Source organism: Mustela nigripes, chromosome 1 (assembly GCF_022355385.1).
Source record: "Mustela nigripes isolate SB6536 chromosome 1, MUSNIG.SB6536, whole genome shotgun sequence".
Taxonomy (NCBI): Eukaryota; Metazoa; Chordata; class Mammalia; order Carnivora; family Mustelidae; genus Mustela; species Mustela nigripes.
Genome location: NC_081557.1, coordinates 52454242 through 52468605, shown reverse-complemented (window position 1 = coordinate 52468605; position 14364 = coordinate 52454242). Strand labels below are relative to the sequence as shown.

Genomic DNA, 14364 nt, shown 5'->3' with positions numbered 1-14364 from the left:
TGCAGGCCTGATGTGAGGATGGCCCCAGTGTGGTAGGGAGTGGAGAGGTCCTCAGCAATCACCGGTTGCCGTAACGGCAACAATCTACCCAGCACCCACGGTCATGTTCTGTGCTAAGCAGGGCTCAGCATTCATAATGTTCTTTGCTCACGGTCCTGTAGAGAGACCTATGAACTGACTGACCTTCATTAATTTCCCCTCATTCCCCACCCACCCTAACCCAGTCATCACTGAATTCTGTCCTACTCTACTTCCAAAATCTGTCCACTAGTTCTCCCGAGCCCCTACCCCCCCACCTACCCCCGACCCCAGCTCCTGGCTGGAGCGGACAGCATCTTCCTCCTAATAGCTTGCACTCTGGCCTCCCCACCATCCAACTGTACCCACAAACCCCGCCCCTCTTTCTGTGACTTCCTCTCTCTCTCCACAGTCCACTTGCACCAGGGGGCCCGACCTTCCCTCCCAGGTCAGCTGGAAGCCCCCAGAACCCACACTGCCTTTCCAGTCACTCCCTGCACAGTGTTTGTTAGGGCCACAGTGTATGCATGGACCTGGTGTGTGGACAGCCCCACAGATGGGACAGGCTGGTTCCCTACGTCCCCAGTGCCTGGGGCGAGGCTTGGGACAAGGTGGGCTGAAGGAATGATGGCATGATCCCCATGACCTCTGCCCACACATGAGCTGGAAATATTCCCTCCACTCTCCCTTACCCACAGAGGGACAGACAGATCCAAGAAAGTCTTTCTGGGATTGTGGTTAATGTTTATTCTGAGAACAGAAAAGGTCTCCACTCTTGACCCCACGGTCGGTCCTGAGGGGAGTGAAAACCACATCCAGGTGGTGTGACCGGAACCCCTGCCCAGCGGCAAGTGGGGACCCTGAGGCCCCCCACGGGCTGCAGGGCGCATCGGGAGCATGGAGCATTTGCTCTCCCCACCCAGTAGGAAGAACGCCATCCTCACCTGCCCAGGGACCGGGCACCTTTGCACAGCCAGGAGCCAGGCTGGACCACTGAGGGCAGCAAGTAGGGGCAGGGCTGCCAAACCTGGTTTTTCTTGGGGGAAAGGGGAAGGCAGTGTCCAGTCCCCAGACTGAAGCCCACACAGGCCAGCCAGTTGCTCCCGGTTTGCCTCCTAGCCCAGGTGCACATGGCAGAGCGAAGACCCGGGTGTTGGCCCCAGGGGCCCCAAGCTGGCTTATCTGGCCCTCACCTCTCCGCCCCAACTCAGGAGTCTTCACTTGGAAAAGACACTGAGTGACTCCGTGAAGGTGTATGGTGTGCTCGCATACAGAGATACATGAAGGGTGTGCCCTTACTCAGCACATGGTAGTAAGAGTGCCGGCAAACAAGAACCGTGGGCCCCACTTCGCAGAAGGGAAATTGAGGCACAGGTGGTTTCAGTGACTTGCTCCTGGTCATGTGGTCCTGGCCCAGCCCCAGGCCCAGGTTTTCAAGAAGGAATCCTCTTGGCCTCCTGGTTCGCTTCCCAGCCCTTCCTGTGGAAGGGTGCCAGGGCACAGGAACAGAGCAAGCCACAAATCCCCAGCAAGGCCACAGGAATTCCTGTTCTTGAACCAACTGGGTTTTTCATTTGCATCCCCCTGTCTGGAGCCAGAGAAGGGCACAGAAGGGACCCAAGCAGGTTGTGGCACCAACACTCACTAAGAACTGGGTGGGGCCAGCTGGCAACACATCCAAGTAGGAAACACCCTCTTCTTCACCACCCCTCCCCCCCCACCGTGGGCCTGTCTGAGAAGGCAGGACTTCTCCTCATCCCTATATACCCCGCCCACCCTGGCAGAATCAAAATTAAAATCAGAGGACCACAGGAACTGGAGCTGAAGATGAATAAAGGGGCTCAGGCTTTTGTTTTCCTTTCAAAGCCCCTGGTTGAAATTGGTAACACATGAAGAATATAAAACATTGAAGACTAAAGGAACATTTTGGTCCAGGCAGCAAGAGGAGGGCCATAGCTCATCGGGCTGCATTCTGGGGGGGAATTTTGGGGAGAGCCGCCTCTGGTCAGATGATGGATTCACCTGTCTCCTTCCAAGCCCAACAAGTGACCTGAGCCCAGTGGGCCTGAGACCACTGTCCCAGGGTCCCTCCTCCTAGGAAAAGTCTTGCAGCAGAGAGGAACCTTCAGGTCCCCAGGCCTCCTCACATCCTCCTGGCCACCAAACCAAGCACACACCTTCTGGCATGAAGGCAACAGAGGCAGGAAAATTCCCTTCCTCCCACAACCACTGATGCCATCCCACTAGGGGGCTTCACCCAGAGACTAGGAGAGCAATCAGAGCCTGGGGCAAGATGGCAGCCACAGTAGCTCCTCTGGGCATGTGGGCATCCGCCTCGGAGAGGACCTGAGAGCAGGAGTGAGGCCCCACACAGATGCCGGGTCTCCCAGAGTGGTAGGGAGGTGGCCGGCACCACTGGGACTCTCATGGGTGTCATTTATTCATTTGGCAAACCTCTGTTGAATAAATAAATGGACGAGCAAGTGAACAGGATGAGAGAACGAACAAATGTCACCTGCCCATTTTCCTGACTCCAGCCCAAGCAGGAACCCAGCAAGAGCCAAGAGCCCTTTTAAGGTGGCTAGCAAACCAGGTATAGGGGACAGAAAAAGCGGGCCCAGGGACAACAGGGGCAAGAGTGGGGTTCGGGGAGGTGGCAGATTGTGTGTAAACAAGTGACATCTTGGCACTCCGTCGGCAGACAGCAGGGCCTTGGGAAAATGTTTTCAACGGATAGAATCCCTTAGCAGTAGTGACAGCTGGGGTAAGGGGTGTGATTATAAATCTCAGGCAGGAAGGTTCCTCCATGAGAAGGGAACACTTCGGGACCCTTGGGACACTGAGGCCCTGAGAAGGGCAGAGGCCTCCCCAGGTCACACAGCAAGTCAGTGGAAAAGCTGGGAAGAAGCTCCCAGCGTCCTGGCTCTCAGGTGAGTCCCTGGCCAGGTTGGGGACATGCAGATGGTTTAAAACTGTGACAGCCAGGTGGGTGGGTAGGTGTCAGACAGCCATGAGGGAAGTGCTGCTGAAGACACGCACGGCGACGGTGCCAGGCAGGTCGCTGGGCTGCCGGCTGTTGCGGTCCCGGAGGTGGAGGGTGTGCAGGGCCTGGAGGTCATCGGGGTCAGCCTTCAGCTGCACCTGGCCCAAGAATTCGTCTTTCAGGACTCGGTGGTTCCATATCTGGAAGGAGACAGAGGAACATGGGATGGGAGGGGGAGGCATCTTGAAGAGCCGGAATATAGGTCAGGCCGTACCCCTTCCAGAATCTCAGGCTTCCTCCTATCTGTCCAACTCCCTACCACGTATACAGTTAAGTGTGTTATTAGCACTGCGGCAGACTTTAGGTGACACTGGACAAGCGATACACCTGCTGCTCTGACTTCCCCCATCTTCAATACAAGGGCTGGATCAGCAGCCCCTATGGGTCTTTTTAGCCCCAACATCTACGGGTCTGTGATTTGATCCAATGGCATCCAGTGTTAGGAAAACTTGGAAATCCTATAGTGGCTTCTCCAGGGGAACTGGACATTTGTTTACAGATGGTTTCTCACCCAGGGAGGGGCTGGCCTGGGCCCAGGGGCAGAGGACTTCCCACTAATGAGCCCAGAATCATCCCATGCCCAGGACCTCAGCTTTCTGGTCCCTCGCTCTCAGGACAGCCACCCCCATTACACTGCATCTTATCTTGGTACAAGCTCTCAGGCAGACCCATCTCTGGAGGTATTTAAGGAACAACTCCCAAGCCACTGGGGCAAAGCTGGCAAAGAAGACCACTGTCCCTGGCCTAACCCTGCTGTGTCGCAAATTCTTACCAGCTAATCTAATCTGCCCACCCCACAGACTCTGGGACACTGGGCAGGGCAGGTAAGAGAATTCCTGAGGCCATACCATGTCAGGGAGAGAATAGGAATCAGCACATAGTGTTCCTAGGTCCCCAAAACAAAAAAATCTGCAATCCCGGGCCCAGCCCCTGTGAATGGGGAAGCATCAGGTGGGGGCTGGGGGCAGGGGGAAGTGGCACGCCAGGAGGGGCCCTTGGGACGGGCAGGCTCACCTGGACTGTGATGGGCTGGCCCGGCTTCTTGCGGTAGAAGATGCCTTTCACATCATACTCGGGCGTTGAGGTACCTTTCTGCACGGCCGAGCGGACTTTGTCCCCCTCACACTTAATGATAACATAAGAGTTGGCTCCTAGACAAATTGAGTGGGCAATGGGGTGATGGTGGGGTTGGGGTAGGGGTGGTGGGGGTTGGGACAGGTGTCTGAGAAGTGAGTTCCCCTCACCAAAGCAGAAGTCCGAGTCCTATATTCAATAGAAGGGAGACAGAGCCTGACTCACTTCCTAACTTCCAGAAATGGGGCGGGGGGTGGGCAGCACACTGTCGATCCCTGGCCTCCATCCTGAGCACTCCCCTATTCCACTTCACCAACGTATGTTAATGCTTCCTCAGCTTGGAGAAAGACCACCTCCTCCAGGAAGCCTTCCCTAAGCCGTGCCTCCTGGCTGTCTGTTCCTGTGTCTGACTGTCTCCACCACATAGGAAGCTGCCCAAGAGCAGGTGCCCAGTTCCTCTCTAGGCACCCAGTTTCATTCCAAGACTCAGCCCAGCATGGATGTTAGGAAAGGATTGCTCACTCAGTGAGTGAGAGCAGGAGAGATCTGGAGGCTGGGTGTCTGTTGTTGAGCAGAGGGAAGAGGACGGGGCTGGGAAGAGGACGGAGCCACCTTCTCAGCAAGGTAGGTCCTGGAGCTTTCCCTGGGCTAACTCACCTGTCGAGGAGTCCTTGAGACCAGCAGCCCCTAGGACGTGCACCTGGGTCACCTGCTGGGGGTAGCCACACAAGGAGCTCCAGCAGGAGCGAGGGGGCTCATCCAGGCGCAGCTCCCTGGGACAGGGCAGAGGAGGAGAGGGGTGAGGTGAGAGGGTTTGAGAAGGGGGAAGGGGAGGGGAGTAATATTTAGTCCAGACACTACTTATCCTGGGCAAACCACCCTGGGCTTCCTGCTGCTCTTTCTCTCTGTAAGGGTGCCCCATTCTGCCGGAGAGAAAAGCAATATACTGAGCACCTGCTGTGGGCCCAGCCCTCTGCTGGGATGTTACAGGTATTATGTGTCATCTTCCCGAAGCCCCGGGTGATAGGTGACTATTACCATGCCCATTTAACAGACTATGAAGCACTGGGCTCATCAAGAGAAGGGATCTGCCCCACAGCGGGACAGAGGTGGAATGTGGACTGGCAGGACTCAGTTGCACTGAGCCCACCACACATGCTGCCTCCCAGGTCTGCCATGGGTGCAAGGAGCTGCCTGCCGAAGTGGGAGGGCAGTGTGGGACTCACAGGGTCTGCACCCCAGCAGGGATGGAATGGTTCCAGCAGTCCACCTAGCCCAACTCAACCACTGGTGTCATGACCTTGGAAACCAAGCCCCAACCATGATCCCCAATCCTGATCTGTAAAATGGAGGGGTCAGGCCACCCACTTGGGATTCTGGAAGAGCAAATGAGATGACTGAAAGCTTTGTAAACTGTGAAGTGCTGTGCACATACGAGACATTGTCCCTTTATGTAGCCAAGAGAGGGGATGGAGGAGCAGGGGAGGGGAGAAGAAGGATGGCCATGGGTGCCATGAGCGCCAGTGCCATCCTAGGGAGGCTGGAAGGCTGGGCTCCATGCCTGGGGCAGATACCTAACATCTCTGTGGCTGCAGATTCTGGGGCAGCCTGGTATAGGGACTGGGCCCTCCCAACCGCGGCCCAAGCTGCCCCCACGCACTGGCAGTTGGAGGGCACGTCAGTGAAGACCCGAAGCAGGAACTCGCCAGTGTGGCCAGGCTCGAAGGTGGTGGGGATTATGACAAAGCGGCCCTCGGGCTGGTCGGTCCTCAGGAAGACACTGCGCGAGTTGATGTAGATGGAGCTGGCAGCCCGGTGCTGCAGGCTGTGCATGCGGTACTGCCGGTTCTCTTCCACCTGCCCATGTGCACAGGGAGAGGGGGCTGGGCCACACGCATGCCCCGCCCCCTGCTCCCCCCCATCCCCTCGGGGCTCTTTCAACCCCCACCCCCCCTCAACCCCCACACCCCCATCCCAGTTCCGGCTCCCGTGCTCCCGCCCGTGAATACAGTGACAGAATCTGCGTCCATGCACTGCCCGGAAAAGGCAAATGGGCAGAGACCGGGGTAGATGGGTGCTTGCCCGAGTCCTGTGGCTGGGTGAGGCCGGCACTGAGCAGTGGGGGCTGAAGGGTGCCAGGTTTCTTTTCGGGGTGACAAAAATGCTCTAAAATTGTGGCGATGCAAACCATGAGAGACTGTGGACTCTGAGGAACAAACTGAGGGTTTTGGAGGGAGGAGGATGGGTAGGGGGTTGCATGAGCCTGGTGGTGGGTATTATGGAGGACACGTATTGCACGGAGCACTGCCTGTGGTGCATAAACAATGAATGCTGGAACATCGAAGAGAAATAAAATAAAATAAAATAAAATGGGAAAAAAATCATTTGGAAAAAAAAATTAAAAATAAAATAGTGACAATGGTCACACAACTCTCCAAATATGCTCTAAGTCACAGCACACTGAGTGAGTGAGCTGTATGGCATGTGGATTAGGTCTCAGCAAAGCCATTAAGAGTAGGAAGGCACCAGGACTCCTCCCTGGTCATGAGGTCCCTGTGGTTTCTGACTCAATGGCAGCCCCCAGAGTCACTATCAGCCCACATCACAGCCCGGGGCCAGGCAATGATGTCACCAGTTGCCGGGACATGCTAGCCAACTCCTGCCATGATGAGCTGCAGGCCCATCACGTGAGGTCCCAACAGGTCAAAGTCAGGACACTCTAGCACACGGCGGACGTCGCAACACAAGGACATGCACAGACCGTCAGTACATGACCAAGCACACCTAATACAGGGGCTTAGCCCACATGTGGTCTCCTGAGGTTCTGGGCATCTGGGGGGCCCGTGGTATCCTGTTATGCTGTGTGCTGTCACACCCCAGGTGTTGCAACATGAGCATAGTCTCGGGCCCCAGACCAGTGGGAGCCACCAGCGGGAAGCCTGCCTGGCTCTGCCCGGGATGCCTGCTCCCAGGGCCCAGCAGGGCCTCTAGCTCAGGGGGACCCAGAGCCTCCCAGGGTGTGGCCTGACCACTGGCTGTCTTCCCCTTCCCAAACACCAAAGAGCCTGTGGGTCCTGGAAGGGAAGAAACCAGACTGAGAGCTTCCAGGGCAGCCAACCCCAGGCAGGTGGAGCCCTCTGCCGATGTTCCAAAGAGGGCTCATGCCACAGCAGGCCCAGGGCATCAGCCACTGCGGCCAGAGGGCAGGGATGAGGTCAGGGACCCAAGTGTTCTAGAATATTCTCCCCAGGCCCAGATGGCCTAAAATCCAGCTCCCTCGATCTCCTCACCCAGAGCAGGGGACCCAGCTGGCCTTACCTTGTAGATATCAAAGCCAATGGCCAGATTTTCACCCTTGCCATCCCGGCGGGTGGACTGTTTCGGCCGCTGCTGGATACAGATCAGCACTTCATCTTCTGGCTTCTTGACATCAAAGATGTACTGCAGGGACAGCCGAGGAAGAGAGATACTGTGGTAAGACTGTGCCGGACATGGGCTTGCCGGCTCCCTGAAGCTAGGCCGGAGCCAGGCTCCAGCTCAAAGGGGAGAGCTCACATGAATCACAGCGCCTCTCTGAGCCTCAGTCCCTCATCTATGATTCAGGCCCATGATGCCCACCCTGTAGGAGTGGCAACAAGACTTGGTGACTTCAGGGAGGCTCAGCTCCGAGCCCGCATGCAGTTGGTGCCAAATGAAGGCACGTCGCACATGAGAACTAATAAGCTGCCAGGTTCACAACCAAGGAGGCTGCAGGGGAGACGTCCTCCCTGAGGGAAAGCCAGCCTGGCAAGCTCCTCTGGCAAGAGCAGCACCGTAGGTATAGAAACACAGGGTTCGAGTCCTCAGCTCAGCTTCCCTCTAAATGTCCTGGTAACTCTGGACGAGACAGCCATGAGTTCCCAGAGCCTTAGTTCCTTGTCTTTATCATCTGCAGGTTGCCCAGGACCTCCCCTGAACGTGCCCCCCCCCAACTAAACAGACAGGTGCACAGAGGCCCGCAGGGGGACAGGGAGGTACCCAGGGTCATGCAGGACGGTGGCAAGGGCAGGGGATGGGATCCCCGAGCACGCTCACTTGTGGGTTCTGGAAGAAGGTGTTCTTATGATTGATGCAACCTCCACTGCGGTTCTTCTGGGGGTCCTCGTGCCTCGTCCAGGCACCCCGGAGCCGGGCCTCCTCCCACGTCTTGTGGACGCTCAGGTAAGATGTGTTGATCAGGCGACACTTGATGATGTCAGTGAAGTATCGGCACATGTCCTCGAAGGTCATCCTGGCCACGGTGGGGCAGTGAGCCGGCCAGGTCCCCTGCCTGGCCCACCTGCCCCCTCACCCTATGTGCCCTGAGCCACCACCCACACTGGGTTGTGTGCAGACGCCTGCCTCACGACTCCTCTGGCCCCAGTCTCCTGACGTGTAAGACAGGACTGACCCTCACAGCAGCCGCCCCTCTCACAGCTCGTGCAGGAACTGAGGAAAGCAATCCAAGCCTGTGGTACAAATTCCAGAGGACATGAACTGGCAGAGGCCAGCTCTTCAGTTGTTAATAGTACAAAGGACGCCTGTGGCCAGCCCTCTACAGTTTATAAAGCATGTTTCCATCCATCATCAACCACGCTGCTGGGAGGCCCAAAGACACTGGTGGCAGGAGCCCCTTGGGGAACGCGCCGCCCAGCATACCTCAGGAGCCCGGGGAAGGTCAGCTATGCCCACCCCCCTTTGAGTGGGCACATACACGAGAATAGGCACATACATGCATTAAGTGTGAGCACACAGGAGATAGGCCTTATGAAGAAGCCCTTTCCCCTGATGAGGGTTCTCCACTGCTCCGTTTTAATTCAACTGACCCCCGAGCCACACTGGGCAAAGCAGATTTTATCTGCAGGAGCCCAGACCAGAGGGCCTAGGGGGGACCTGCTGTGGCTCCCCTGACCCCTGGATCACTGCCATCAGCCTCTGAGCTGGCCTGGGACTCTCGCAGCATCTACGGCACTAAGGGTGCCCTGTGCCCCTCCAGGAGGCAATGGCCTATGGGGATCAGGGGTCCTGCTGAAGAATGACTCTGAGCTTGGCACAGAGTCGGGACTACTGGACGCACAGGTGGATGAATGCAGGAATCATTCATTATTGGGCTCTTTAAGCAAGGCTGCTGTCATCTTCCCAGCCAACCCTCCAATCCCGGAGTTCCCCTCGCCTCCCTGAACTCCCTCATCTCAAACCCAGTGTACTCTCTCACCCCTGGGCTGGGTCTCCCTCCTGGCCCACTAAAGGCTCCTCTGCACCCAGAAGCCAGCTTAGGGGGCAGCCACCCCGAGAGGCCTCTCCTCTCCCTGCTCCCACCAATCAGGCAGCCAGCATGCCCCCTGCCGAAGGGGTCAAGGCCCCACCTGCTGGTATCCCAGCCTACTTGCTGAGGGCCCAGCTCGAACAGCTCGGAGTCCCCTGTGGTCGGCACTGGGGACCATGGGGATGATGGGCCCATTAGTGCCCAACTCAGTGCACAGAAATGGCTTGTCCAAAGCCAAAGAGCAAGCTGATGGTGGGGCATCGGCTAGAGCCCTGGCCCTGGCCTCCCCTTCGGTGCCCCCTGCCACAGCCCCCGGACGCCCACCTGGGACGAAAGCTCACTCACCAGAACTCCCCGTCGTCCTGCACGGTCACACCCATCTTTTCCCGCTCACTCTTGCTCACTTTCTGCCACTCCTCCGACCTGGCATATGGACATGGGGAGGAAGAGGGGGAGCGTAAGAGGAGAGACCCCACCAGGGCCACCCTGGCAAGGGAAAGGAGGCATGAGGGCGAGCTCAGCACCAGGCCTCCATCAGTGTGGGTATAGCTGGGAGCCCCAGGGCCAGGCCCAGCCCCTCTCCAAAAAGCCTGTCTGCCACTCCCACAGGTAACCATGGGCTGCTTCCATGCCAGGGGCCGGAGGTCTGAGAGCAAAGCCACAGACTGGCGGCAAGGGCAGAATGACCCTCAGGGGAGGGGGCTCCCCCACTGGAGGCCTGGCTCTGTTCCTGTCCTAGCTTCACCAGGGCCATGAGCTAAAAACACAGAGCAGTCACCCCCATTCTCACCCCTGGTGGTCTCCCTCCCTGCTTTCTTCCCCACTCACCACCAGGTGGGGCTCTCTGTCCCCTATAGGAATCAGCTTATCCCTACCTCCAGGTCCTTGCCCTGCAGAATCCACCCTCCACCCCAACCCACTCCCACACACACCTCCTACAACATAGGTCTCCTAATGTCATCCTCCTCCCAAAGCCTTCTAGGCCCAGACACCACCTCCAGGCTTTGCCCTTGCCCAAGATCTCATACCGGGGCCCACCCACCCGGGGTCTGTCCTGTGCCCACACTCCCATCCCTGGGCCTCACGTGTCACTCCATGGCCCATTCCATTCCCGCTCGCCCCAGGGGTTCCGAAGGCGGATCATGTCGAGCTTCTCCGACTTGAAGAAGGCCAGCAGGCCGTGGCCCAGGCGCACCTTGCGCACGTCAGTGATGGCATATGCGTGGCCCTTCACCAGGCCACACGCCAGGCGGGCCTCCATGTCTGCTGCTGTCACTGCCTGCGGGAGGACACAGTTGCCCAGAGAGGCAGAGCCCGGTCAGCGGGTTGGTTTGCGAGGCGGGTGTGCGCCTACACCGCCCTCTACCGGACAGGGAAGGAATGACAGCCCTACACAAAGCAGAAGCTGTGGTTAGGGACTGAGCTCAGAGTTCGCAAAGCCCCCAGTGAGCAGCAGTGTGGGGTCAAGGAAGGGGCCTAAAGTGGGGTTGGCCCAGGGGTGTACTGGAGTTCACTGCCACTGGCTCAGCTGTGCAACTGTTAAAACATTAGCTTGAAATCAACATGGCGAAAGTACTGACACCGTAAATGCTCTAAATCAGGGCTTTTCCTTTTTCTGGTCTAGACAACCCCCCACTGGTGTCTGCACTGAGCCCGATTCCCCACCTGGATTAGGAGTAAGTCAAAGAGATGATCCTCTTGAAGCACTCAGGCCTGCGCCAGCTACAGAAAGTGGCTCCCCCCTTTCCCGTTACCTTGTAGCTCGTGATGCCTCAAACCCAGACTAAGGGACCATCAGAGGTACAGACAACCCTCACCCCAGTACAAGATGCCCATAAAAGGGGAATGCTGGTCAAACCAGAAGGTATTTCATACCATAGAAATTAGGGCACAGGGGCCTATGGCCTGTGCTGCCCAGCACTGGGGGGGGGGGGGAAGGCCACCCCCAACTGCTCCCCTCCACCCCCCAGGCTGAGGGCAAAGATTTAGGAGCCAATCTGAGCAGGGGCCCTGGTGGGGACAGCACGGCCAGCTCGCTCCCCAGTAAGGGCCTGCGAAGAAGCTCGGGAGGGCAGCCTCTGTGCTCTCACCTTGATGGAGGCACTGATGAGGCCTCCCCGGCTGTGCACCTTCAACACACGCTCAAAGAGCTGGTTCCTCTTGGCCTCATCGTGGGCGAAGCCACCCTCGGTCAGGTCGATGGGCTCAGACACGCCACCTGTGAAGTCCACCAACGCATCTGCAGTGTTGCCTCCATCCAGGGCCTGGTAACAGCCCGCCAGCCTGGGGAGCAATGTGGAAAGAATTCCCAGCTCACAATCCCCAGCCAGCTGAAATCCCTCACCTTCCAGGGCACATTTTGGGGACTCAGAGAGGTCAAGCACACCGCTAAGGTCACAGAGCAGGTCACAGCAAAGCCAACACTGTAATCCATATCACTGGCTCCTAGATCAGTGTTTGTCCCACCAAACCACACCATTTTGTCACCCAAATTCCCCTTCGCCCTAGCAGCCTGTCCTCCAAATTAGCAGTCCAGAAATCAAGCGATTCTTCTCAAAAGTGTTTAAAGCTCACGGAGTTTTTGAAACATCAATTACGAATAATTTACATTATTTATAACAATGTAAATGCAGAAATTGCCTAAATGCCTAACAACAAGGAATTGACTTTAGAAACTAATGCTGCATCCATGCTCTGGGATGCGAGGCTGCCCCCCAACGAAGGCTTGTAAAAGAAATCCTGTGGCAGGAAATCTCTGGTGCTTGCTTGGTACGTTTGACGAAACAATATAGCTGGATTCCGGGGATGTTTCCAATGTCGGTAGGGGCACCTGGGTCAGCTGGTTGAATATCCGACTTGATTCTGGCTCAGGTCATCATCTTGGGTTGAGATCGTGCCCGGTGTCAGGCTCCACATGTGGCAGGGAGTCTCCCCCCCATCCCTCTGCCCCTGGGCCCCAACACATGCACATACGCTCTCTCTCTGAAGATAAATAAATAAATATTTTAGAAAGTAACAAAAAATGAAAATGTATGCAATAGTTCATTTAAAAAACATTGAGCATGGCTGGCTGGCTCAGTCAGTAGAGTATGGGATTCCTAATCTCAGGGTCATGAGTTCAAGCCCCACATTGGGTGTAGAGATTACTGATAAATAAATAAATAAACAAATAAAAATAAAAAACACTAATCGTCTACTATGTACAACCTACCAGGTGCCAAGGGCACAACTGTAGCTTCTTCTGTGAATGTTAGGAAAAGGCTGGGAGTCTTAAAGGCAGTGCTGAACATGAACATGAGCAGCAGAATAGGATATATAACAGAACAGATTACATAAACTGAAAATCTACACATATCTATGAAAATCTATACCTGACCTATCGTTTGCAGTTCCCCACAAAACAGGAATGCAGGTTTTACAAGGTAACCTACAAAAAAAAATAATCCTTTTAAAAAAATGTTTTAACATTTTTTTAAGGTTTTATTTATTCATTTAACAGAAAGGGACAGTACAAGCAGGGAGAGCAGCAGACAGAGTGGGAGAGAGAAGCAGGCTCTCCGCTGAGCCAGGAGCCAGATGTGGGACTCAGGACCCTGGGATAACGACCTGAGCCAAAGGAAGCTGCTTAATGAACTGAGTCACCCAGGCACCCCTAGAAAAATATATTAAAGGAGTTTCTAAGTGGTGGGGAGGGTCTGGAGAGGACACAAGAGCACAGGGAGGGAGACAGAAGTGGGCAGCCGGGCCTTGGAAGGGAGGGGAGCAAAGATTCCGGAAGGCAGGGAGCCTGGTTCACTCAGGTGGCCCCAAACAGAGAAGTAGAAAGGCCTGGAAAAATTTGCAGGAGCACAGGGGACTTTTATTACCTTCTTCCTGGGTTTCTATATTTGCTGGATCTGCTCTAAGAGACATGCATTCATTTTACAATTTTAGAAGTAAATAAATGAAAAAGGAAGCAAGCATGAATAGCACAGCTGTTGTGGAAGACAGTCGGGCAGTCACTGAAAAATTCAAACACGGAACTCCCATGAGATCCCGCAGCTCACTCCCAGGTGTACACTGCGAAGAGCTGAGAGCAGTGACTCGGAGGGACACTTGCACACCCATGTTCACACGGTATGTTCGCCACAGCCCAAGGTGGAAACAACCCGAGTCCACCGACAGATGAATGGAGAAACGAAGTGGAGCCTATCCACGCAACAGAATTCTGTGCCGCTCTAGACAGGAAGGACACGCTGGCATGCTGCAACGGAAGTGAGCTCGGACAGCATCGCGCGCGGAGAAATAAGCCAGATGCGAAAGGGTAAATACTCTAAGATTCAGCTTATAGGATCCAGCGGGAATAGACAGACGCAGAGACCGAAGCAGAAGCTGCTACTGAGGGGCTAGTGAGGGGCACTTCCAGAAAGGGAAGCCCCCACCCCGCCCCCGCAGCTAGGGTGCTGGAGACTCGGAGCCCACCAGGGGGCGAGATTGGTTCCCTTTGGACTGAAAATGGAATCTGTCGGTGTTGTGTTTTCTTGAGTTTGATGTTGAAAGTTGGTGTCTTTCCTTTTCCTGTCTCACACACACACACACACACACACACACACACACAGTCCAGGGAGACCAACAGGTGGGCCTGGGAGGCAGAACCAGGGAGAGGTTTCCACAGAGCCTATGGGCTCTCCAGCCCCACTCGCCGTCCTGCCCCAGGCCTGCCCCTGACCTGCAGGGGCCTGAGCAGGTCACTCTGCCCCAAAGCCCTCCACAGCTAGGCCAGCTTTCGCTGGGGCCCGTGCTGGGGACCCAGGGCCTGGCACAGAGCAGGAGTGGGGGTCGGTGGAAACAGAATAGATGGACTGTCAGGTAGACAGATGGATGAGTGGATGAAGCTCAGAGCCCAACGGGCAGGGAGGGCCCATGCTCCACAACCAGCCAGGGCTCTGAGAGCCCACATCCCAGC

The 14364-nt window shown here is 56.1% G+C and overlaps 1 protein-coding gene across 4 annotated transcripts in view; it reads right to left on the bottom strand.

Annotated features, from left to right (window-relative positions):
• Positions 1–739: 739 nt before the first annotated feature.
• CAPN5 (calpain 5) overlaps positions 740–14364 on the bottom strand; it is a 52818-nt gene continuing 39193 nt past the window's right edge. For 3 of the 4 annotated variants that reach the window (XM_059411449.1, XM_059411467.1, XM_059411439.1), the window contains exons 5-13: positions 11510–11702; positions 10505–10698; positions 9765–9842; positions 8210–8405; positions 7454–7576; positions 5796–5992; positions 4793–4908; positions 4076–4212; positions 740–3201 (exon numbers count right to left, since the gene is read on the bottom strand). In XM_059411449.1, the coding sequence (XP_059267432.1) occupies positions 3019–3201; positions 4076–4212; positions 4793–4908; positions 5796–5992; positions 7454–7576; positions 8210–8405; positions 9765–9842; positions 10505–10698; positions 11510–11702 (1417 nt within the window). In that variant the 3' untranslated portion in view covers positions 740–3018. The remainder of the gene's footprint in view (positions 3202–4075; positions 4213–4792; positions 4909–5795; positions 5993–7453; positions 7577–8209; positions 8406–9764; positions 9843–10504; positions 10699–11509; positions 11703–14364) is intronic. The other variant, XM_059411458.1, reaches the window with a different exon arrangement.